Raw genomic sequence first — 24,816 nt, 5'->3', positions numbered from 1 at the left:
TGGTTCACCCGAAAGACAAAACTCCAAAACACAGACTTAACAATGTGGTGTATGCTGTACAGTGCAGTGAGGAATGCCCAGAGCTCTACATCGGAGAGACCAAACAGCCACTTCACAAGCGCATGGCACAACATAGAAGAGCCACCTCCACAGGACAAGACTCAGCTGTCCATCTGCATCTTAAGGATAAAGGACACTCTTTCGAGGATGCCAATGTTCACATTTTGGACAGAGAGGACAGATGATTTGAAAGAGGAGTGAAAGAAGCCATCTATGTCCACTGTGAGCGACCATCTTTGAACAGAGGCGGTGGTTTACGACACCAACTCTCTGCCATCTATAATCCAGATGCCTTAACGCCCACTCACATCCTTGGCCATCTGATCTCAGGAATTCGCATGATTAGGTGGGGCCAGGTTTCACAATGAGCTCACCCGAAACCCTGGCTGATTGGGACCCACGCCCAGTTTCACACCTTGGCTCAGGCGATTAGAGGATCATCAGGGGGTCCTTTTGTCCCTCTGCGGGGGGATACTCCCACTAGGTTTAAATCTGGGACTTCCCACCATTTGACCTTAGAACTGAAGAAGCTTCTCGGATGAGAGGTGAAACGTCTTCAAGCAACTTAAAGAAGTCCAGACGCTTTTCTTTGCAAGCTCCTTTGACTACGATGACATGGATGACTGAGAACCTTCACAGGCATATAGATGTGTAGACTTCAGGAAATTGGACATTTTATTAGGCACACCTTGTTAGTTTCAGGTTGTTGCTTTGTGACATGGTGCATTATCCTGTTGGAAACAGCCATCAGAAGATCGGTACACTGTGTTCATAAAAGGATGGACACAGTAACAATACTCATGCATGTGGCATTTAATGATGCTCAGTTTGCACTAAAGGGCAAACAACCCCGCCATGTTCAAAGTCACTCAAATCACATTTCTTCCATATTCTCATGCTCGTTTGAAGATCAGCAGGACATCTTGACATCATGTCCGTATGGCTAAATATGAGCTGCCAGCATCTGATTGGCTGATCAGATTTGTGTTGTGCAGGGAAACAGGTAGCCTATGAGTATACAGTATATAATGTCTATTGATTGAACTGGTTTTCTTTTCATTCACACACAAACTCTTGTATCTGTCTGTCTTGCAAAGTTTGACTCACAGGTGTGTCCACAGTTACAGCTTGTCTCAGAGGAACAGCATCAGTAAAAAGCAACTTTTGATTCTGGTGTCTCTTCCTCAGTCAACATCTATGTGATAATTCCCAGAGTGCTGTATATGTGGAACCACTGTGACCAGCTGAATAGAAAAATCAATCAATTATTGCATTAGTGTGTAAAAAGGCTTAACAGGATTCCATCCGTAAAAAGAAAAACAAGTTAGGTTTGTAAGGGTATGTCAGTCAGCACCGGCTTATACTGTATACTAGTTTATTGTATTCAACAGTTTTCCGTTTTTCTCATGTAGCCTGTAATGTTGTCTACTGTATCTCAGAGCATTAAATCTTAACTAGGGAAGTATGCAAAATATGATCCACTTTATTTAATGATTAATTTTATGTGTACAAACTAATTTGGGCCAAATCTCCCAGTAAGATTCCACACAATCAATGCAGTCAGGCAGCTCCCATTTAAAATGATTGATTCATATCAGCAGCAGAAAACATTTAGAGTTCTGCATCTAGGCTCCAAGCTCACAAATATACTACACAGAAAACCTGGGGAGTGATAAGTAAATATCCACCAGAGCCTACAGGTGTATGCTGGGGCGGTGGATTGATTGAAACAGGAGGCAGCAAAGCAAGGCAACAGTGCCACTGACATGTCAGAGGGGGAAAAAGATTCTGCTTAAATTCAGAGGGTGTGCTTGGTATATGATGTGAGCAGAAGAGTGGGGTATGTTTTGTGTGTATGGTGTGATGCCGTGTAGCTCGACTTGCCTGCCTGGTTCCCCCACCCCCTCCTCTGATATGCCTACTCCGTGCTTAGTGAAGTAGAGCGCAATACTTTTGTTCTTATTACTGCATACACATTATGATTCAATTAATTCAATTAATGACCACTGCTGTGGAAAATTGCAGTAATGCAAAATAAGATTATTACACAATGTTTCACCAGTTAAATAAATCAATCGTTTATTTATTTACCGTTTAATGAGTTGTCATCGCTGCAGGTGTGCAACTCTCATTTTGACAACTTAAGCCTCTAATTACTTGTGTTGATTGTAATTCATTTCAAAAGTACACAAGCTTTACTATACTGGGTCTTATATATAAGACCCAGTTTTATATGTATATATGTGTGTATATATATATATATATATATATATATATATATATATATATATATATATATATATATATATATACATATTATGGAATGCCCTTTAGGAAAATATTATATATATATATTGCAACCAAAGTCTGAATATATAGAATGAAACTTGAATATATAGAATGATCTTTTGAATATATAGAATGAAGCTTCAATATATAGAATGATCTTTTGAATATATAGAATGAAACTTGAATATATAGAATGATCTTTTGAATATATAGAATGAAACTTGAATATATAGAATGAAACTTGAATATATAGAATGATCTTTTGAATATATAGAATGAAACTTGAATATATAGAATGAAACTTGAATATATAGAATGAAGCTTCAATATATAGAATGATCTTTTGAATATATAGAATGAAGCTTCAATATATAGAATGATCTTTTGAATATATAGAATGAAGCTTCAATATATAGAATGATCTTTTGAATATATAGAATGAAACTTGAATATATAGAATGATCTTTTGAATATATAGAAAGAAATTTGAATATATAGAATTAAACTTGAATATATAGAATGATCTTTTGAATATATAGAATGAAGCTTCAATATATAGAATGATCTTTTGAATATATAGAAAGAAACTTGAATATATAGAATGAAACTTGAATATATAGAATGATCTTTTGAATATATAGAATGAAGCTTCAATATATAGAATGATCTTTTGAATATATAGAATGAAGCTTGAATATATAGAATGAAACTTGAATATATAGAATGATCTTTTGAATATATAGAAAGAAACTTGAATATATAGAATTAAACTTGAATATATAGAATGATCTTTTGAATATATAGAATGAAGCTTCAATATATAGAATGATCTTTTGAATATATAGAAAGAAACTTGAATATATAGAATGAAACTTGAATATATAGAATGATCTTTTGAATATATAGAATGAAGCTTCAATATATAGAATGATCTTTTGAATATATAGAATGAAACTTGAATATATAGAATGAAACTTGAATATATAGAATGATCTTTTGAATATATAGAATGAAGCTTGAATATATAGAATGAAACTTGAATATATAGAATGATCTTTTGAATATATAGAATGAAGCTTGAATATATAGAATGAAACTTGAATATATAGAATGATCTCTTGAATATATAGAATGAAGCTTGAATATATAGAATGAAACTTGAATATATAGAATGAAACTTGAATATATAGAATGATCTCTTGAATATATAGAATGATCTCTTGAATATATAGAATGATCTCTTGAATATATAGAATGAAGCTTGAATATATAGAATGATCTCTTGAATATATAGAATGAAGCTTGAATATATAGAATGATCTCTTGAATATATAGAATGATCTCTTGAATATATAGAATGAAGCTTGAATATATAGAATGATCTCTTGAATATATAGAATGATCTCTTGAATATATAGAATGAAACTTGAATATATAGAATGATCTCTTGAATATATAGAATGATCTCTTGAATATATAGAATGAAGCTTGAATATATAGAATGAAACTTGAATATATAGAATGAAACTTGAATATATAGAATGATCTTTTGACTATATAGAATGAAGCTTGAATATATAGAATGATCTTTTGAATATATAGAATGAAGCTTGAATATATAGAATGAAGCTTGAATATATAGAATGATCTTTTGAATATATAGAATGAAGCTTGAATATATAGAATGAAACTTGAATATATAGAATGAAACTTGAATATATAGAATGAAACTTGAATATATAGAATGAAACTTGAATATATAGAATGTATGAACCTCATTTTTAGAGATGATGTGTTTCTGAATTCTCTGCCTTTACAAAATGGCATCAGCTGAACTATTTCAGTACTTTTTAGAGCTTGACAACTGTTTTGCGACAGCTGTTCAAATTGCAAATGGTAGAAATAATTTGAATTTATACTACGTCACCTTGAAGAACTCGTTTTCATTATTGCAACATTTCTAGTGCTCATGAATAATGTTCAACAAAATGTTTCTGGGAGAAGATTATGCACACTTCTTGAGGGAATTTATCAATCACTGATGGAGATGTCAACTGAGCTAACACTTCGAGCAGAAGCTGAAGCACATGTTATGGGCTCATTATATCATTCTACATCTCAAAGAGGAAGGCCAAGGTAAGTGATAAAAATGGAAACAAATTCATTCATAATGTGTATGGCACTTGAAAGATTCAAGAGATGGCAAACAAGATAATGAATGCAAGAAATAAGAAAGAAGTTAACATATTTCTTCTTTTGTTTCTAACTCTTTTAGGTACAACATACCAGCTACTGAGCTGACTGATATGCGAGACTTGGGGTTTAGTTGGATGGCCATATCTCAAATGTTGTCAGTAAATGTTCGAACACTGTACAACCACAGGATACAACTAGTGGACTATGGAAATTTGCAATTTGAACAGCTGTCGCAAAACAGTTGTCAAGCTCTAAAAAGTACTGAAATAGTTCAGCTGATGCCATTTTGTAAAGGCAGAGAATTCAGAAACACATCATCTCTAAAAAAGAGGTTCATACATTCTATATATTCAAGTTTCATTCTATATATTCAAGCTTCATTCTATATATTCAAAAGATCATTCTATATATTCAAGCTTCATTCTATATATTCAAGTTTCATTCTATATATTCAAAAGATCATTCTATATATTCAAGCTTCATTCTATATATTCAAGTTTCATTCTATATATTCAAGTTTCATTCTATATATTCAAAAGATCATTCTATATATTCAAGCTTCATTCTATATATTCAAGTTTCATTCTATATATTCAAGTTTCATTCTATATATTCAAAAGATCATTCTATATATTCAAGCTTCATTCTATATATTCAAGTTTCATTCTATATATTCAAGTTTCATTCTATATATTCAAAAGATCATTCTATATATTCAAGCTTCATTCTATATATTCAAGTTTCATTCTATATATTCAAGTTTCATTCTATATATTCAAAAGATCATTCTATATATTCAAGCTTCATTCTATATATTCAAGTTTCATTCTATATATTCAAGTTTCATTCTATATATTCAAGTTTCATTCTATATATTCAAAAGATCATTCTATATATTCAAGTTTCAGTCTATATATTCAAAAGATCATTCTATATATTCAAGTTTCATTCTATATATTCTGAAGATCATTCTATATATTCAAGTTTCATTCTATATATTCAGACTTTGGTTGGAATATATATATATAATATTTTCCTAAAGGGCATTCCATTATATGTATATATATATATATATATATATATATATATATATATATATATATATATATATAGTATTCGGTTCGATACTTTGGTGTCACGGTTCGATATTTTTTCGATACAAAAAAATGTTCATGCCTTTTTAATTTGTCATTTATTAAAATTATAAATATATATTTTAACTCAAAAGTACAGTTTTTAAATTGAATGTTGCTGAAACAAAAGTAATTACAAAAATAAATTTATCTCAGGGCTCTCAAAATTTCAAAATCCCTGGTAGCCCTTTGGGCAGGGACTCTTCAGTTTTTGGTAGCCCAAAATAAATTTAAGTAGCCCGAATAAAAAAGAGAGCAATTTTTTGATTGATGTTTTGTTTCCTTTACAATATTATACATTAAAGTATAATATTGTAAAGGAAACAACACATTAATCAAAAAAATTGTTGAAAAACAAATTACAACATTGTATAAAAATTACAATCATCAACTCAAATACTTGGTTCTAATTGAACAGAAATTTCTATGAACTTGTAAGAACTGTGTAGGACTTGAATCAGTCTGTGTCAGATCCTGAATTTGAAATTTCCACTGAAGTCACGGGTAAGAGGCAAGTGGAACCAAGATCTAGGCCATTTGCTTTATGAAGTTTGCAAACGCTGCTAAATTTTGCCAGTGGTAGTTCACTCTTTGCAACATAGTACGCTGTTCTAAACAGATTTTTCAGGTTTATTTTTAGTATGTTATTTGCAATTGGTGTTTGTTCTGGGAAAGATATTGCAGACTGAGCAATAATGTATTTCTTGCATTTCTCATGGGTTCTAATGGGGGCCTTTCTTAAAATGATTGGTCCCAGTAACAAAGGCGCTTGTCGACTCAGAAATCGAGAGAAAACCAACAACACACCCGACAGAACATTATGTTATTTACACTGGTGCACATAAGTGGTCCGCATGTGCGCATTTGCTGTCAAAATAAAAGACGGGCACCAGATAAGAAGTTGCAACGCACGTTTGCGTCCATATAAAAAGCACTGTTTTTGTCCACTAGAGTGGGATTTTCACGGCACATTCCGCACCACATCTCTGTGCGTTCATCATTTGTTTGAAGCCAGCTCACCTCCTGCAACCACTTTTCCGAGAATACGTGCTTCTTTTGTGGTTCGGACTCCTTCTGACATTTGTTTAGAGGTGGAGGAACAACACAGTAATTGCTTAAAGGAGCTTGCTTCTTCGACATCTTTAAGAGTTCTAAACAAATGTCTGTCCTCCTCCAGAAAAACTTATGTATGCAAACACGCGTTGCAACTTCATATCTTGTGCGCGTTTTTGTTTTTTTTTTGACAGCGAATGCGCACCTGCGGACCACTTATGTGCAGCCGCGGTTATATAGCTTGTCATATTGCAGCCACAGAAATTATTTTGTCCATGAAACCATAAACCTGCACTTTCCTTTCGCCTTATAGTCTGATTTGTCATAACTTTTCCATTTTGTGGTAAGCTTTTCTTTGGCTGTCACTTCTTAACCCTGACCTGTCTTATTTGGCTCAGCAGAACTAAAATATATATCCTGCTCCTTTTACACACACACACACACATAACGGTCAGCGATTCTCTGCGCGATCAACCTCTCATATGTTTAAGCTTGCTGCGGGAGATTTCACTTGTCATGTTTGCATAGTAAGCTAACGATTGATAAGACGATGTCAGAGGAATTGGTGCGCAAATTATCATCACTCACCAATCAGTACTGTCGCTCTCTATACACAGTTCGCGCGATTGCAAAGTGAAAGCAAAAAACAAGCGCAAATTCAAACGCGATTTCAATATGTCACATATTGACAGTGGCTCATCGATGCCAATGACATAATTACCCAGCTACATTTCCGAAACAATGCAAAAGCATTGACATATATTTTTCCTTCCTACAATAGCCGGACGGGCAGGGCAGAGATAGATTTTGGTAGCCCGACTGGAAAAATCGCTAGCCCCGGGACGTCGGGCTAGTGATTTTGCAAGCCCTGTATCTGATTGAGGAATCACTCATCTTTGGAAAAGAGAGTTTATTACAGAAAAATGGCTCTTTCCAAAATCAAAGCTATACTATACGCTTCTTCTGGGCTATATTCTCAGCAGCATATTGTAGCGGGTCAGGGCTGTTCGGGGTTCTGTTTGTACAGTTATGTTTTGTTTATGTTGCCATAGTGACTGGTGACGCCCTCTCGCTGCGACGGTGTGTCCTTCCGGGGTCAGAGGGTGCCCTGTGTGTTGTTGTTGTTGTTGCTGTGCTGTTGCCGCGCTGAGCAGTTAGCTAGCGGCAGTGTTCTTCTGCAGATGTCAATAAACGGCTGTGCTCCCTGGCTAGCTCACGGGAAGCAAGAACAAACGACACCTCCGTCTCCTCCTTGTCTAAGCTCGCCACATTGGTGTCAGAAGTGGGATGATGGTGGCACCCCATGTTCTGACCCGAGTGACTTTTCCCCCGCGGGTCGTGACCGGCCGGTGCGCCAAAAGAAGGCACCTGGACATTTGCAGGACTTTGTGTGGGGTAATGGGGTCATCGGGGACGACTGACCCTTTAGGTGGGGGCTATGTAGCGGGTCAGGGCTGTTCGGGGTTCTGTTTGTACAGTTATGTTTTGTTCATGTTGCCATAGTGACGGGTGACGCCCTCTCGCTGCGACGGTGTGTCCTTCCGGGGTCAGAGGGCGCCCTGTGTGTTGTTGTTGTTGTTGCTGTGCTGTTGCCGCGCTGAGCAGTTAGCTAGCGGCAGTGTTCTTCTGCAGATGTCAATAAACGGCTGTGCTCCCTGGCTAGCTCACGGGAAGCAAGACCAAACGACACCTCCGTCTCCTCCTTGTCTGAGCTCGCCACAATATTAAACATATCAGGTTCCCATAAGGAGAATCATGTGCTAACGGCTGTCTAAATGACTCGAGTAAAGTTTGTAGCATGCATGCTTGTTGTTTTTGTCTGCTTCCACTTGTCTTTGCACTAGGATGATGTCGGCGTAAACGCGCAGTCATATTCGTTGTGTTCCCACTAGTGCTGTCAGCGTTAATCTCGTTGAAATGACGTTAACGCCACAACACGGCAAATCTCCGTTAACGAGCTACCCCTGATCGCCCCGTGCGTGGGGCTAGACGGCCAACACGTTAACGAGCTAACTGCGCTAACACACTAGTTCCCACCCATGTAATTGAGCATTGCGTGGCACATCCAACACACTGTTTTACTTTAGTCCATGACGCGCTTACCTTCAGGGTCATACCTCACATGAAAACCAAAATAATTCCAAACGCCAGATCTGAATGAGGGTGGGGGAGGTTCAATTTGCCATGTTGCAAGGAGAGCTTAACTTCTGTCTCGCTAGCTTGCCCTGCGCTCTTCCTTCTGACGATGCTGTCTGTGTTGAGCGCTCAGTGGATCTGCGCTCGACAGTGCAGCCTAGGCGGAGTAGTCGAACGCAGATTCACTGAGCGCTCAACACAGACAGTATCGTCAGAAGGAAAGTTACAAATTTTGTATTGTTCGATACATATGCGTACCGAACCGAAAGCACTGTATCGAACGGTTCAATATCGATACGAGTATCGTTGCACCCCTAATATGTATGTATATGTATATGTATGTATACGTATATATAAAATATTTTTTTAACCATACCAGTCACTGTTTAGAAAAAGTGCTTAATTACCTTTTCAAGCAACGTGGATTACTGGCATTTCTCATTAGCCTCTTGAACCTTAAGATGATTTTATTTAAACTGTAAAGCCATGTAGCAACATGAGATCTTTTCTTTGGGGGGGGGGGGGGGGGGGGTAGGTATTCGGTATACAGGTGTTACTTACATTAAAACCTGACTATTAATGGTTTTGCTGGCTGTATTTCAGTATGCTTTGGAGGACATCGACCCACTGATTATAGAGCAGCGCAGGATCAATATAAGCTAAGAATACATAGATTGGGTGGCAAATCTCTCAACAGACCTGCCAAACACCCGCTCTCCTTCATTCCACCTCCCCCCATTCACTCCACTCTCACTCTCTGTTTTAAACAACAAGATGAGAAGACCCATAATTGACTGTGATCTGTTCTCCCATTAGAATAAAAGACGGATCAATTGCACCATTTCTTTCATTCAAGCTCTCATTCCTTCTCTATTTTAAGGGTGATGGGACAGATGGGTGTAGTGAGCAGAGACAAAAACACATCAGCCATCCTCTTTGATGCTAAATCAAAGCTGGTGGAATGCAAAGGAGTGCTTTTTTTCCAACACAGTGAATCAGCAAAACAAAGATGGTGGGGCACAGGTTTCTTTATTGCTGCCATGCTACTTCCTGCTTGAGCTACTAATACTATTATAACAGGAAGAAAACAAGCAATTAAAACCGTTGGTGGTTAGAGTTACAAACCCATAATATGCCTTAATTGAGTATAGGATTAAGAGCCGTAAAAAGGAAGGAGACAGCAACAAGGAAGGGAAGCGCGTATATGCACGTAGGTATGTTATTTGAAATGTCCACTGTAAAGAATCCCTTAAAGTTTGTCATCATTTAACACAAATATTGAATAGCTGTCTTTCAGAATCAAGACTACTATCAGGAAATGCATAGTTTCTTTTTACGATTTGTCTTGCCTGGTAGCATTTGAGTTTTGTTTTGGGACTCATTATTCATTTGTATACAAACTAAACAGAAATAAATTAAAGTCTAGTAGTAGATTTTCCTTTTTAAAATGGTCTTCTCACGTCTTGCTCTCCTTTAGCGATTCCAGGTGTGTACCCTGCCTCTTGCTCTATAACACTTTTTTAACATATGTTAACATTTCCCAGACATGGAGTGTGTCCAGATTTTAAACAAATACTTGTAATACTGATGATTAATGATCCATCAGCTTTAGCTGTTTGATCAGTATTAGCAAATATTAGCCAGAAGACTAAACTCACAGCTACTCGCAGGGCTTGTATTGTTAGAAATCCTGTTTTTATGTACCCGGTATAAACAGCACATCTGTTGTTGTCTATGAATCTGGCAGCCTTGCAAAATAATATCTCAAGAAATCATACACTCTAAAGAAGTCCTTCATCTCCTAAAGCCTCTTCATTAAACCACACTTTGTGTGACTATGATTAAAATGCCATATGTGGATACAAATGAAAAACATTCACATTTTAGCACCTGTGTGAATGCTTACAAGCTGCTTTTTTACTGATGCACAGAGGTAAAAGACAAGGTGCCATTTTTACATTGAAAATGTTAACTACTAGAAGGGGAAAAAATCCAAGGCATCCCACAAATGTCACAGACGTGTCATTAACTACAGCTACTTTAGAAAATGCTATCTTTATTTTGATTGCTTCTCTCCTATTGATCACTCTGAGCTAAAATCAATAAATACTTAATCCAAACCATCAACATATCTATTAGACATGTCTATTAAGGCTTATCATTGAACTAGCAAATAAAATCTGCCAATTGAAAAATGATTATTAATAGACTATGTACCACAAGTTTTTAAGGTGGCAGTAATAAAATCATTAATTGAAAAGCCTTTAACTGACCAGGCATTTTAGCCTGTTATGTACAGATTTCCAGCCTTTGTTTTACTTCTAAAGTTCTTCAAGATCAACTATGTGAGAGGGAAGGATTTACTTGAAGTATTTCAGACAGGCTTTAGATTGTATTATAGCACAAAAACAGGACCAGTAAAGGCCAAAGATCTTGTCATGGACTCTCTGTGCTTGTCCTGCTTGATTGCAGTGATGCATTTAGAATACAGCATTGGGATTAAGGAAGTTGCACCGACTTGGTTAGAATTGTTCGCATCTGAAAGATTCCAACTTGTTTAAGAAAGCGTAGAGTCTCCCTAGACACAAAAGTCATCTGTAGAGTTGCACAGGGTTAAGTCTTAGAATTATACATTCTTCATTTAAGGGAATTTGTAGTAAATTTGTAGTAGAAAAAAACTACACACATTTTAATTGCTATGCAGTTGTTAGAGATAGGTGATTAAAAACATCAAGTGGCTAAACTACAGGTATAACTTAAAAACAGTAAGGAAAGGGTGGCCTGGTATTTATTACTACTTAGTTCAGACAAAATTGAAGTTTCCATGGTAAACACTATGATTACATGTGCATCTGTAAACATGATAGCTCAAAAAGTTTAGAATGAATTCTGATAAAACATTGCAGGGGTGTAGAGTGGGCGCATGTTAGTAATCCATTAAAATTAGCCTCAAATGCACAAAGGTCTTTAAGGTCAACTTAATGATTTATTGGTTGAAAATCGACATAAAGCCTTATAATTTATAAACTAGGATTCTTACAAGTGTGGTGTGTATTGTCAACATATGGAAAGTACCATATAAAGGTTTAAAAACCTCACACATTTCACCTCTGACCTCTCCTTCAAGGTCAATGAATTGATCTGAAGGCAAACGTAATGTTAATGTATTGAACTATTAAAAAAGTGTTTCTTACTGCCATTGTATGTATTGACAACATATAGGCATATAGAGGATGATAGATGGGGATTCAGAAATAGCCCTTTATATTTTTATGACTTAAATATCGATTATAACCACTTAAATTCATTATAATTTGAATGGGGAAACTATGTTCCTGAATTACTGTTATCACAACTGTTTCTTTTGGAAAACCAAATAAACTTTACGTAATTTTTTCATTTGGTAATTATTGCTAAACATTTAAACTAACTTACTAAATACTTAAATACATGCTATACACATATATATCCACATAAGTAAAAAAAATAAAAAAGTGTATTAAAATGGGTTTCAATGGGGCAAATAATAAAAGCTTGCACTTTGAATTTGTCTATGTGCTACAAACTTCTGAAAGCATGTCTAAAAAGAAAGTCCTGGGTTCAAATCCGATTGCATGGGTTCTCTTTGGGTACTCTGGCTTTTACAGTCCAAAAACACGCATGGAGTTGGGTTACGCTAACTTGAGAGTGAATGGTTGTCTGTATGTCTGGGACAGAGTGGCGACTTGTCTTCTCACCCTGTGGCAGCTGAGATAGGCTATAGTCTCTCTGAAACCGTGATAGGTGCTGTACAGAAAAATGCAGCACAGACTTTATTCAATCAAAAATATAGTAGGTGACAGAATCTTATGGAGCATGCAATACATCTAAAATAAACATTTCAGTAAGCTCGCCACTTGGCTTCACCTTGCTTTATTTTCTACCCCCTGCCCCCAGAAATGTAGAAGAAAAAAAAATTAAACCACGAATGTAATCAGTGATTAGCCTCTGTGAAACCATATCTATAAAACAAGCCTCAGTACCTTTTGTTAATGCCATTGCTCAGACAGAATGTGTTTTTCATAACATTGATGTAATCAGAGTAAATGCCTCGAGCAAATACTGCCCGGTTATTTTCGGAATTGTTTGTAGCAACATTGCATTTCTATAAACATGTGCAGTGATCCAGCTAATGGAGTAAAAGCATACCCTGGAGGTGCAAAATAGGCCATAGTCTACCATATAATGTCCATCTTATTGACACTGTTTTTACCACCGGACCATGAAGACATCTCAACCGAGGACAGTTTTCAAGAAAAGGGATACATTGTAAATATAATGTATCTTTTTTTCTTGGAAATTGTCCTCGGAAACCCCCCCCTCAGGAAACTTTTGCCTGGAAGGTTCATAAAGGCTGGGCACTTGTGTCAGGGGTTGAAAACAAACACTTTACAAAGAGACTGTCAACAGAGCATTAACTGATTCCTCTTCTTCTATGCGCCATGTCAGTGTGCCATTTCCTCTGCATATTGGCTGTACAGAGCTATGCATTTTTCATGAGGCTTAAAACAGAAATTGCATTCTGTCTGTTTTATTAGCATCTTAATCCTTTTTCACTATTGCTACTTGTGCCTCGGTTTTTGAGGCGTGTGCGGTCTTGATATAGAGACTTCACATGCCTCATCTGCTGCTTTTAGAAAGTGTCTCTTGCAATTTTGAGCGGTCAAAGCAAAATGAAATAAAAACTAAGACGCCGTTTAAACGCGCAGGTGTTTTTGTCTTACTTGTGTACATGCCACATATAAACACACAGCATTCTTTGCAACACCATTGATCTAATGGACTGTGTTTTCACTGCTAGTTTAGATTTTTATTTGAAATAAATAACACTCACCTCCTAAAGTAACGGCTTACTTCAAAGAGAGCCTTGTTGTCAAGTTTGTAAAGCTCTTTTTTTTTCAATAATCATGCAGAAGATGAAAGCTGCTGTATGAATTCAAATTTAATTTGTTCAGTCATCCATTAAAACGGTTTGTCTGTCTCCCCTGCCACCAGTCCATCCCCTCTCCTTCAGTGTCTCGCGGTCTCTCTGCCTCTCTCTCTCTTACACTCTAGAAAGCTGTGTGGCAAATTGGAGCTCCGGCATTGAATGCCAATGAGTAAAGGGGAAAAAATACATATTGAGGGCACAGTGAACTTAAGCAATTAAATTAAAAAGTTATTAACTTTGGAATGAGGGACACTGCTCCCTTTCCTGTCACCGCCTGCAGCCAGAGGCTTCAGAGTTCAAGGAAACAGGGAAAGAAGACGGGAGAAGGGAGAGAAGAAGACAAGTGGAGGAAAAAAGGAGGAAGAAAAGACCAGAGAGATTTTAGAGGTGAGGGTGGAGGTTGTAAGCCCCTGAGCAAAGATGCATTTTAAAGCTGTGTGTGGTATGTTAATAATAATAAAAAACAACTTTACTATGTGCGGTCAGATACATGTCTGTGAACCTGCCCATTTGATCATTACACGCTTATTGTCTTAGACAAAGGACTGGCTTTTTGCCACTCTCACGCGCCAGAGCCTAAGTCAGCATCATTGTAGCATTGTGGACTAAAATTCCAAGGGAGTGAGAATCAAAGTTAATTAAGCTTTTGCTGTGCTTTGCACAAATAATAAGTTTTGGGCTGACTACTAATTAACCCTGAGAAACCGCTTCCTTTCAGTAGACTAAGTGATATTTGGAACTATATCTGCTTTTTTTTTTCTTACACAATTAACACTGTTCTACCGAGCATTACTAATTACTCTTCCGTATAATAATGGTCGTGTACTCTATGATAAATGGAAGAGTATTTGCTTTTAATGTGTGTTAGAATTTTAAAATGCTAAGAATTAATTTAAGCATTTGATCATTTATGAGTGTGTTGAGTTGGAGGCTGGGATTTAAAATCACTGAAATACCAGCCTGGCCCCTCTGTAGTAAAGGCATGTGTTTCAGTATAAATGACTGCTAAGTAGTGTTAATCATTTACTTATTAATTTTACAAAGCGGCTGGTCCAGTAGCCCCTAAAGTTTTGATCACATAAAAATGTTTCTCCACAGTAGACTGTATATAAAATATGGCAGTACTTCCTGTGCTGTCACCATTCAGTTTTGATACCTGTCATTGTGAAGCCTTAACTTTGCCTTTAAGGATGCTGTTTTTTTTGTCTTTCTTTTTTCTTTTTTTGAAGTCATATTTATCTAAGTTATCAAATAATGCTAGCAAGATTGAGAAACAGAGTGCATCTATAGACTATGTAAACTAGGAGCATCACAAAGATACTGACTAATCCTAATTACAGCTAAATAACAAACAAATAGCTGAAGCACAAGCTTCTTGGATGGCCTTTTAGTACAGTTGACCCCATAGAAAGCTGTATTATTTGACAGATAATTGCGTTAAAATGCAACAACAGGCACCAGCACCACTAACATTTCACTTGCATATCTCAAATTAGCTTAGGTGATGCCAAGCACAGAACTAGTAGCTAATTCTCAGCTGAACCCAGTTCTGCTCCAGCAATGGGGAAAATAAAAGATAGTGACAAAAGCTTTTTTTCTTTTTTCTTTTAATGTGTGCATTTTTATTGTAAATGCTTTTCAGCCTAGAGGTTGCCACTTGACAAAAACAGACCTAAAGCATTAAAACAACAAACTATATATCCTATTTGTGGATAAATTAGCAGCAGATGACCAGTTTCCCTTTCTGCTGTGGGGTTTAGCATTGCTATCCCCGCAGCCTTAAACAAACAATAGCATGCTTGAAAACTCTCAGCATCAGTTTTCATTAAGGAAGCCTTCAACTATTTTGAGTGTAAGTCAAGAAAAAGAAATCTTTTCCTTGTGACAGAAAATGTGCAAGATGCTATAAATAGTGTTTCGTACAACAGACTCAAAGACTTTCAGACGACTGCTTGTTTTCATTTATGTATGTGGCCTTTTTTACATTTTTTTCGTCAGCTGTGCATCAGGGAGAGTTTTTTTTTTTCATTACAAGGACATTATGAAGGCATCACACCCATGAGATAAGCCAACTCTAGACAAGCGTATCATGGATGACAAAGTAGAAAAAGATGAAGATTCAAAGACATTTTGTAAGCATATTGCAGAGGATGTGTGATATTCTGTCATATCTGATCCCCTGTGCTCCCAGCTCCTGTCAGAAGCCACGGATGAAAATATAGTCATATTCAGGTAGCGTACTGCAAAGTGAAGAATGAGCATCGGTGTTCTCAATGCATCAGGGTCATAAAGCATCATCCCAAAGCACATTAGTCTGTAGAGCCGAGTCAAGCAGGGGCAAAAATCGATAAAGCAAGTCTCAGAACAATAGCATGCACGCAGTTCTGCCACATTTTAGTTACTCTTACTACCAAATATCCTCAATAGGTTGCAAAAGCACAGAACCCTATGGAAAATCTGAAGTGTACTAGAACGATAATACTGGCGGAAAGGAACATATGAAGACAAGATACAGAGACATGAAGAGACGTTTCAGGCAAGAGGTGAATGAGTTTGTCCTCGCCTGGTGACAGATGCAATTCTGAGTTGTCAGTTACAACCTTCAGTTGGTTGCTCTAATTAGAAGAAAAGAAAAAAAAATCTTAAAAAAGGAAGTGTTAATTACAGGTTTTTACATTCTTTACCACAAGTTGCACTTTGCTGACCCCAGTTGAAATAGTCCTCTTTATAGCATTTACTGACACAGCTGACCCACGTTTGGTAGTCATACTGAGACCATTTATTGCAAAATCAATCAGGAGCATGTGCAATGCATTCACACCAGATGCTTCAAAATGGGGACTGAGACCAGTTGATGCCACAGCAGTATGTCTCTTGGATCTGGAGGCACTAACCACGCAGGTGGTCTAAATCCCAAGATTGTCTCCTTTGAAATAGGAGGATGCTGGACCTGCTGACAGCACAAGAAAGCCCCCCAGAAGCAGCTCCTCTAAAGATAATTTAGTTATAAACTTTTACTGCAGTGCTGCTCAGGCTATTTTAAACTAAGAAACATCACAGAAGGGACCTGTGAAGAGAGCCTTAGAGGGTTCAGGCATGTCACCTTTTTTTCCATTTCTTGCTATCTCCCAATTAACCATTTTCTTCTGCTGAACCATGACTAATACCTTACTCTGGTTTTTTACATGCTAACTATGAAGAGGCAGAGGAATAGAAATTTTCTCAATGTGCACTGATACTATATTGATTCCAATCAAGTGTTTTTGGAGCCATTTTTTTATACTCTTAGAGACTCTTCAGTCCGCAGATCTTTTAATACAGAGGATGCAAAACTCATTTTAAAACCAGTGTAGTCAGGGCTGGCCAGATCATCAAAATTATTAAAGAACAACCTACTGAAAATGTTTACATATATTGAGCCATCCATTTATGAAACAGTTGAGGAAAAAGCTACAGAAAGGTACACTTTATAAAATTACAATATTAATATTTCGTTCTTTTCCATATTCAGTCAGTCAACAGCATGGCTACTTTTCTGATCAACCAATGTGTATATGTGCCATTTGGTACACCATGGGAAACCTCAAGCCACACCCATGTTCTGTGCGTAATCGGTACACGTGTAAAGACTATAGTATACATGGTTATGATGCTATCATGTTGCCAGAAGAAGCCAAAAATGGTCAAAAGAGCTTAGTAGTAAGTCTTGCTATTTACTAGGTCTCTCCAAAACCATGATTCCACACAGACTCAAAGAATAAAAAGAACTGTTGTTGGCAGCATATGCAAATTAACATTAAAAAGCAACCTACAGTTAGCAACACACCTTTAGCTGTTGTTGGTGCACATGTCAATCATATGTTAAACCTGCTCCAGCACTACAGAAAATTTGAATGATACATCCACAGTAAGGCATACATGTCTGTAAAGATTTTCTGTAATTCAGTCATGTAAGTATAACGTTCACTTCAGAATTTGATAACAAGGCATTTGTAAATGACACAGTTTTATGTTTAATCGTCTAAAATTGGCAGAGTAATGTACTATATGGTAAGGGGTGCATGGATGGTAAAATGCATGGTACATGAGATTAAAAAATGAATGAATGAACTCTTCACACATGTTTTTAGTCTGAGGCTCATCCGCTCCAATCTCCTTGTCTCCCATTGCCAGACTTCAAAGACATCTCTGGGGAGAAGCTTCAAAACATTAAGCATGACAGGCTTCCTCAGGACTCCCACAGAGTCCCAAACTAGCCAAGAAACAAAAAGAAAGTTTCTCTCCAGCTATTTGTTTTAAAGTTGTTCTGTTAAAAAAAAAAGAAAACGTCATTTGCTCTCTCTTTACCTGGCCTCGCTTTTATCTTGCACCCACTATTGTACTTCCCGTTAGCTTTTCCACTGTTTGTGTTATCCCTCTTTACCTTCTTTTCCCACTCTTGCTTCATCCTGCCTGTACCTTTGCAGTAGTCTCAAACAGAAGAGCTTAAATCATATCAGTGGTGGGAGCTTTGCCAAGTGCCATCCATTATACTGAAGCAGTGCTGCAATGTTGTCTCTTTTCTCATGTTTTTTTTTTCATATTTCAGCTTTAGTCTCCATTAATCCCCTTTTTATTCAGCCCTCTTTGTGACATTAACTCAATTTCTTACACCATACTCATTATCTCCCCATCATATCTGCTCTCCCTCTGCTGTTACACTGTAGTTTTCTTGACCATATCTTCTTTCCAACTTCCTCTCTTTTCTTTGCTGTCAACATTTGCTGTTTTATATATCTCACTCTTTTACCCCTTTCAACTGAAGCCCAGTGTCTTTTTTTTCTCTTGCCAACCTTCTTGTCTGCTTTCTTGTGTCACCAAGAGTGGCAGCAGCCAGCAGACTTCCCGACAATGGTTCTCTTACATTGATTTTTTTTTCTTTTCCTTTTGGCTAACCCTGTATATCTTTTCTTCTTCCCATATCATTTCCTCTTTTTTTTCTTTTCCAGGAATGGGTGACAGCCACTGACCTGCTCATCTCTTTGGACAGGCTTAACACCTTTGGAGATGAGTTTTTCAAAGACGCTAAAGTGCTGCGCTCGTACTTCTATGCCATCTCTGATTTCTCTGTGGGTGGCAGGTAAGAGACACCAGAAAATGTGGTGCCAAAGCAATGTCACCATGCTTGATACTCTCTGAAATAATAAATGTTGGGAACTAGTGTTGCTTAAGCAATTTTGATTTTTCGACTTCACTAGCATCTCTTTTTAAGGGAGTTATATAGTACCAAATGGCCAAATGTGTTTTAAAGTAAACTAATTCCCTGGCTGAGGTGTTACGGGTAGGTGGCTGGGCATGCAAAGCACAGATTTTACCCAGTATATCATAAGTTGATCAGTTTTAAGGTTTTATGTATCAGGACATGATAAAATGCATTTGGTTCTTAGCAGGTCTTCAAATGAAGTAAATACGACCTCAGATGAACAAGTGCACCTAACTTATTATCCCGTGTCACTATTCATTTAACAAAATGCAGAAGCACTGTTTGAAAAACTAGGTCTATGCCATGATTCAGTAACCCTTTTCTATGGTCCACTCATCTTAACGATGTTGTTTCAGTTCACTGAGGTTTCTAGGTAGTCATTTATTCACAGCACCTTGTAGCTGCTGCCAAAGCAGTTAATCAGGTTGAAGTTTGATTGCACCTTGATTTTTCTTTTTTCTTTTTCAGCCATTCTGTTGTAGATTTGCTGTTATGGTCAGTACTAATGTTTTGTTGTATGATCCAATTCGGGCCAAGCTAAAGTTGTCAGATGTCACATTTAACTCTAGAACACTCGTGGTATACAGAGGAGTTCATGGTTGACTCAATGAATGCTAGGTGTCCAGGTCCTATGGCTACACAACAAACCCAAATCATCACCCCTCCACCACCAGGAACACTGCAGCTCCACTTTTTGTACAAACTAGACGAGTCTTCCAGAGGTCCTGTGGTTTTCTCAGATGCAACTTTGCAAACCTAAGCCATGCTGTGTTGTTCCTTTTAGAGAGAAGAGGCTTTCTCCTAGCAACTCTTTCCAATCAAGCCATCAGTCTTTTTCTTGTCACGAACTTTAGCATTTAACATGCTAACTGAGGCTTGTAGTGTCTGAGATAAGCTTTTCACAGTCTGACCTTGAGGTGAATTTATTGGGGCATCTGCTACTGGGGAGACTGGCAACTGTCTTGAATGTTGTGGGCTTGTAGAAATCTTTCTCACTGAAAAATGGTGAACTTAAGATTGTTTGGAAATGGTCTTTTAACGCTTCCTAGATTGATGGGCAACAACAATTGCTTCTGTAAGATCACAGCTGATGTCTTTCCTCCTTAGCGTTGTGTTAACACACACCTGAATGCTCTGGACCCACAAACTGCCGAAATTTCTGCTTTTGCTGATGATCAATTCATCATATGCCTTTGATTAGCAACAACTGGCTGCTACTTACCTTCTTAATTTCTATGAAAGCAGTAAGGGTGTGCTTAGCTTTTCAAACACTGCTTCTGCATTCTTAAATGTTGTTAATTAAATAATTTTACAGTGTATTTATTCATCTGAGCTTGAATTTACCTAATCTAAAAGCTTACTAAGAACAAGATGATTTTTACTATGCCCTGATACATAAACCCTTAGAACTTTCTTTTTACTGTACCATGACTCTGTGTGGCCATGGCAAGATAACATGCTGAACCTATATTCTGTCCTGCTTTCTGCCTGTCAAGTTGGCATCAAATGAAAGTAAACCAAGATAATTCTCAATTCTCCTTCCACATCCTCGGGTTTATTACTCATAGTAATGAAAGGGGACATGGTACCAAAGACCAGGCTGCACCTTGGCAATGCAGATAGAACCAAACGATTAAGCAGCTGAGATGAAGCCCTCACAAAGAACGCAAAGTTGATCTGACATCTGTCATAAACACTTAGGATCTTTCAGCTGGATGACAAATTACCCACCAATGTCACAGCACGTGGGTAAGAGAGCCACATGGCCATTAGCCATATACTGGTGCTTTCTGCCCAAGTACACGTGTTTTTACACCACACGCTACAGGTCAAGTCAGCAAGCCAAATGCTATTAAAAAATCCTCCAGGTTTTCTACAATATATCAATAGTGCAAAAAGAGCTGTGGTGGCTTTAAGGTAAGAAAAACAAGCTTACGACCAGAAGTTCGCTAGTTAAAACCTTGGACCCTGGAGTGAGAAAACAGCACTTTCCTCTGTCTCATCAAAGAAAGGCCCTTAACCTCAGGTGCTCCAGCGGAGGTGCTCAGTGGTCAGCAGGGTATGCTTAAGTTATATAAGGAAGCTTCGGGGTCTAACTTTGTCAATGTGAAGACAGAATTTAGTGAATATATTTTGAGTATAGCGAAATAAAGTAATGTTGGAAACAACCCACTCATGAGACAGATGTCTAAATATCTATGAGAAAATTTAAAGTGCACACATTACATGCTGCCAGTATATTTCAGATCAACACTCTCATATTCACACCTCACTTCTAGCAGTCTAATATGTAGATCGGAAGCACCTCAGAGACAACGGAAACGAATGGGTGTGAGCCTCAGGCAAGCATACATCTGGTTCTGGGACAGCTGGCTAAATTTGACACAGCTTACCACTCAGCGACAAGTGCCTGTACCCCTGTCACAGCCACTTGACAAACCCAGTGACACTGCCAGGAAATAGTGCACACAGGAAGGCATATCTGTCATCATGCTTCAGAGGAAATAATCCACAGGCAGAGGGGAAGGAAATTAGCAGATAACAGTCTTATGAAAACTGAACTAAACAATCACGTTTAGCTCACAAATATTGACTTTTAATTTTGGAAGTTATTATAATTACTGAAGACGCAAAATTTCATTTATAAATTAAAAAAAGAAAAGCATAGAGTTAATGCTTTTGCACATACTAACACAGTTACCAACAGTGCGTTACTGTAATCCGATTACTTTTTTCAAGTAACGCATAAAGTAAGGGATTACTATTGCAAAAACGGTAATTAGATTACTGTTACTTTCCCATAGGAACGCTGCGTTACTGCGTTACTAAAACCGTTTTTGCGAGAATGTCTCATGACAGTGACGTAAGCGAGTGCGACGTTCGTGACAACAGCTGTGTGCAGATCAACAATGGATCATATATCGAGTGCGGGAGAGAGTATGAGCGTGCAGCGTTTAAAGCGTGGAAGTACTGACCTTACTTTGAGTTTGATTCCATAAAAAGTGACAAAAACATTAGTGTGCGCTGTGCGTGGGAAGAAAACTTCTTTTTACAGCGAAAAAAAACCCCTAAACTTCCAAGCAAGCACCGAGTGCGCTACGACGTAATGGGAAATTCACAGAGAGTCTTCAACTGACCGCTGCGGCACACCTGCACCAGGGCAAATCTCCGCCTGCTATACAGGTGAAAATAGAGCAACAGGACTGCTAGTCTTTGACTTTATTTCTTTTCTGCTGTGTTTTACTTGCATCTATTTGAAAGAGTCAGTGTAAACACAAATATATATATATATATATATATATTTTTTTTTTTATGTGCTGGAATGTGCAGAAAATAGGTTTAAATGTTGAACAAATTTCTTCCAGTCAGAGAATGTTGCATATAATTAAATCTTTGTTTGATGCATAAAGTTAAAAGATTAAAACTAATAAGAGAAGTTTTAAAAAGATACTTTTCCATTTGATTACATTTTGTATGATGGATTATGCAGAAAAAGTAGAATCGGGCTGAAAGATCTATCGCTTTATCACCTATTCAGGTTGTAAATCGTGTTTTTAAAAAGTAACTAAGTAACTAAGTAATTAATTACTTTTGAAAATAAGTAATCAGTAAGGTATCAAGATTACTTTTTTGGGGAAGTAATCAGTAATTAGTTACTGATTACTTTTTATAAGTAGCTTGACCAACACTGGTTACCAATATTAGAGATACTGCACTCACTTGTTGCTGTTTCTGATACACTGGGTGAGTGTGAGTGTATTATTAGTGGCATATTAACACAGTTGAAAAGTGTAGTTGCTGAAGGGGAATAAAAGCCCTGCCTCACCCCAGACCACGTTTTCATCGGTGGAGGATAATAGAAAGTGACAACTTCTTACGGGGGAATTACCTTCCCGCTTTCCTTCCGCCTTCAAATTCATTCACTGTGTGCATAACTGTGTCCAAATTTGTGTGAGTAAAAAGAGGAGGAAAAACAGAGACAAACAAAAGCTTGTACATGCAGACTTTACCTAACTATCGATGTTTCCCTCAGATGTAAGTGTAACGGCCATGCCAGCGAGTGCATTGAGCGAGAACATGGTAACCTGGTCTGCGCCTGCCAGCATCACACAGAGGGAGCCGACTGCCAGAGATGTCACCCCTTTTACCAGGATAGACCCTGGGCCAGGGCCACTGGGGACTCTGCCAATGAGTGTTTGAGTGAGTAGCTTGATCCAAGGGTGACACTGTGAACCCACTGGGTGCAGCCATCTGGAAAATACACGTGCCAGTGTTAAATTCAAATGACATTCTCAGGCTGTCAGAGATCCCACTTAATCCATCAGTGTGCTACCTCACATCAATCCCCAGTATTTCTTAAATCTCGATATGTTCACATGCACCTTTTGTCTTTTATTGTGCGAGTTAGTAAATACAACCACTCATCACTGTTGGGGAGGATAAAAAGCACGTAGTCTGGAAGTCCTCGTGGAAATCACTGAACTTTACTGATCTTCATTATGCTCTAGGCTGAATGATTTTTTATTATGCTGAACTCAGCTTTACACATAATTTAACAATACGTCTGCCACCGCAGATGACCTTTTTTTTCTTTTTTCTATTTTTGTGTGCAAAAGTTGCCAGTAAAGGAAATAATCTGATGTATTTAAAATTGTCTGATTGCAGAGCCAAACAGCTGAGAGATCCCTGGAAGATTTGTGTATATTTGATTTTTGGCTCATATGCACAAATGTTTGCAGGCATTCTCCCACCGTTGCTTTTGTATATGTGATTTAGCTGAGTGTTATCGGGTTTGGCTCGTCAGACCATGCATTCCAGCTGAATCCTGCTGACGATTAACCCTTCTTTTTTTCCCCTGAATTCTATTAAGCAGCAGACTTGCTCTAATTACTCTTGCACTTGCTTCCGAGCAGATGGCATCTTAAATAGACTTCTGCACCCAACTTAATCAGAATCAGAATCAGAATCAGAAAGGGTTTTATTGCCAAATGTTGAGCAGGTTTACAACATTAGGAAATTGCTGCGGTGCTTCAGTGCAAACATACTGTCATAAAAATATAAAGATAAGAATAAGAATTAAAAGTGCTAAGTGGATAGATATATACATGATATATACATGAGTGCAGGTGGTGATCAGTGCCAAACATGGAATGATGCAGTGACACAGCGTAGGGTCATGTGTTAGTGGTGGGAACAGTCATATGGTTATTGTTCATGTGTCCGACAGCAGAGGGGAAGAAACTGTTCTTATGGCGAGAGGTTCTGGTGCGAATGGACCGGAGCCTCCTGCCTGAGGGGAGCAGGTCAAACAGACTGTGTCCAGGGTGAGAAGGGTCAGCTGAGATCCGAGCTGCACGCCGCAGTGTCCTGGAGGTGTACAGGTCCTGCAGAGATGGGAGTCTGCAGCCAATCACCTTCTCAGCAGAGCGCACAACACGCTGCAGTCTCTGTTTGTCCCTGATAGTGGCTCCAGCGTACCACACGGTGATGGAGGAGGTGAGGATGGACTCGATGATTGCAGTGTAGAACTGCATCATCGTCCGTGTTGGCAGGTTGAATTTCTTCAGCTGCCTCAGGAAGTACATCCTCTGCTGGGCTTTCTTAATGACGGAAGTGATGGTGGGCTCCCACTTCAGGTCCTGGGTGATGGTGGTACCCAGGAAGCGGAATGAGTCCACAGAGGTGATGGGGGTGTCAGTCAGGATGATGGGGGGGAGTGGGGCTGTGTGCTTCCTGAA

At 37.9% G+C, this 24,816-nt stretch overlaps 1 protein-coding gene across 1 annotated transcript in view; it reads left to right on the top strand.

The window, feature by feature from the left end:
• Nucleotides 1–24,816, top strand: part of lamc3 (laminin, gamma 3) — a 154,391-nt gene that overhangs the window by 15,813 nt on the left and 113,762 nt on the right. Inside the window, exons 3-4 of the mRNA XM_085280052.1 lie at nt 18,825–18,955; nt 23,112–23,278. Of these exons, the coding sequence (XP_085136178.1) occupies nt 18,825–18,955; nt 23,112–23,278 (298 nt within the window). The remainder of the gene's footprint in view (nt 1–18,824; nt 18,956–23,111; nt 23,279–24,816) is intronic.

This window comes from Mchenga conophoros, linkage group LG7 (assembly GCF_057382185.1).
Source record: "Mchenga conophoros isolate Kocher_MC1m ecotype Shallow Benthic linkage group LG7, M_conophoros_male_GT1.1, whole genome shotgun sequence".
Classification (NCBI taxonomy): domain Eukaryota; kingdom Metazoa; phylum Chordata; class Actinopteri; order Cichliformes; family Cichlidae; genus Mchenga; species Mchenga conophoros.
The sequence above is the reverse complement of the archived record's forward strand: the minus strand, read 5'-3'. Positions and strand labels throughout refer to the sequence as shown.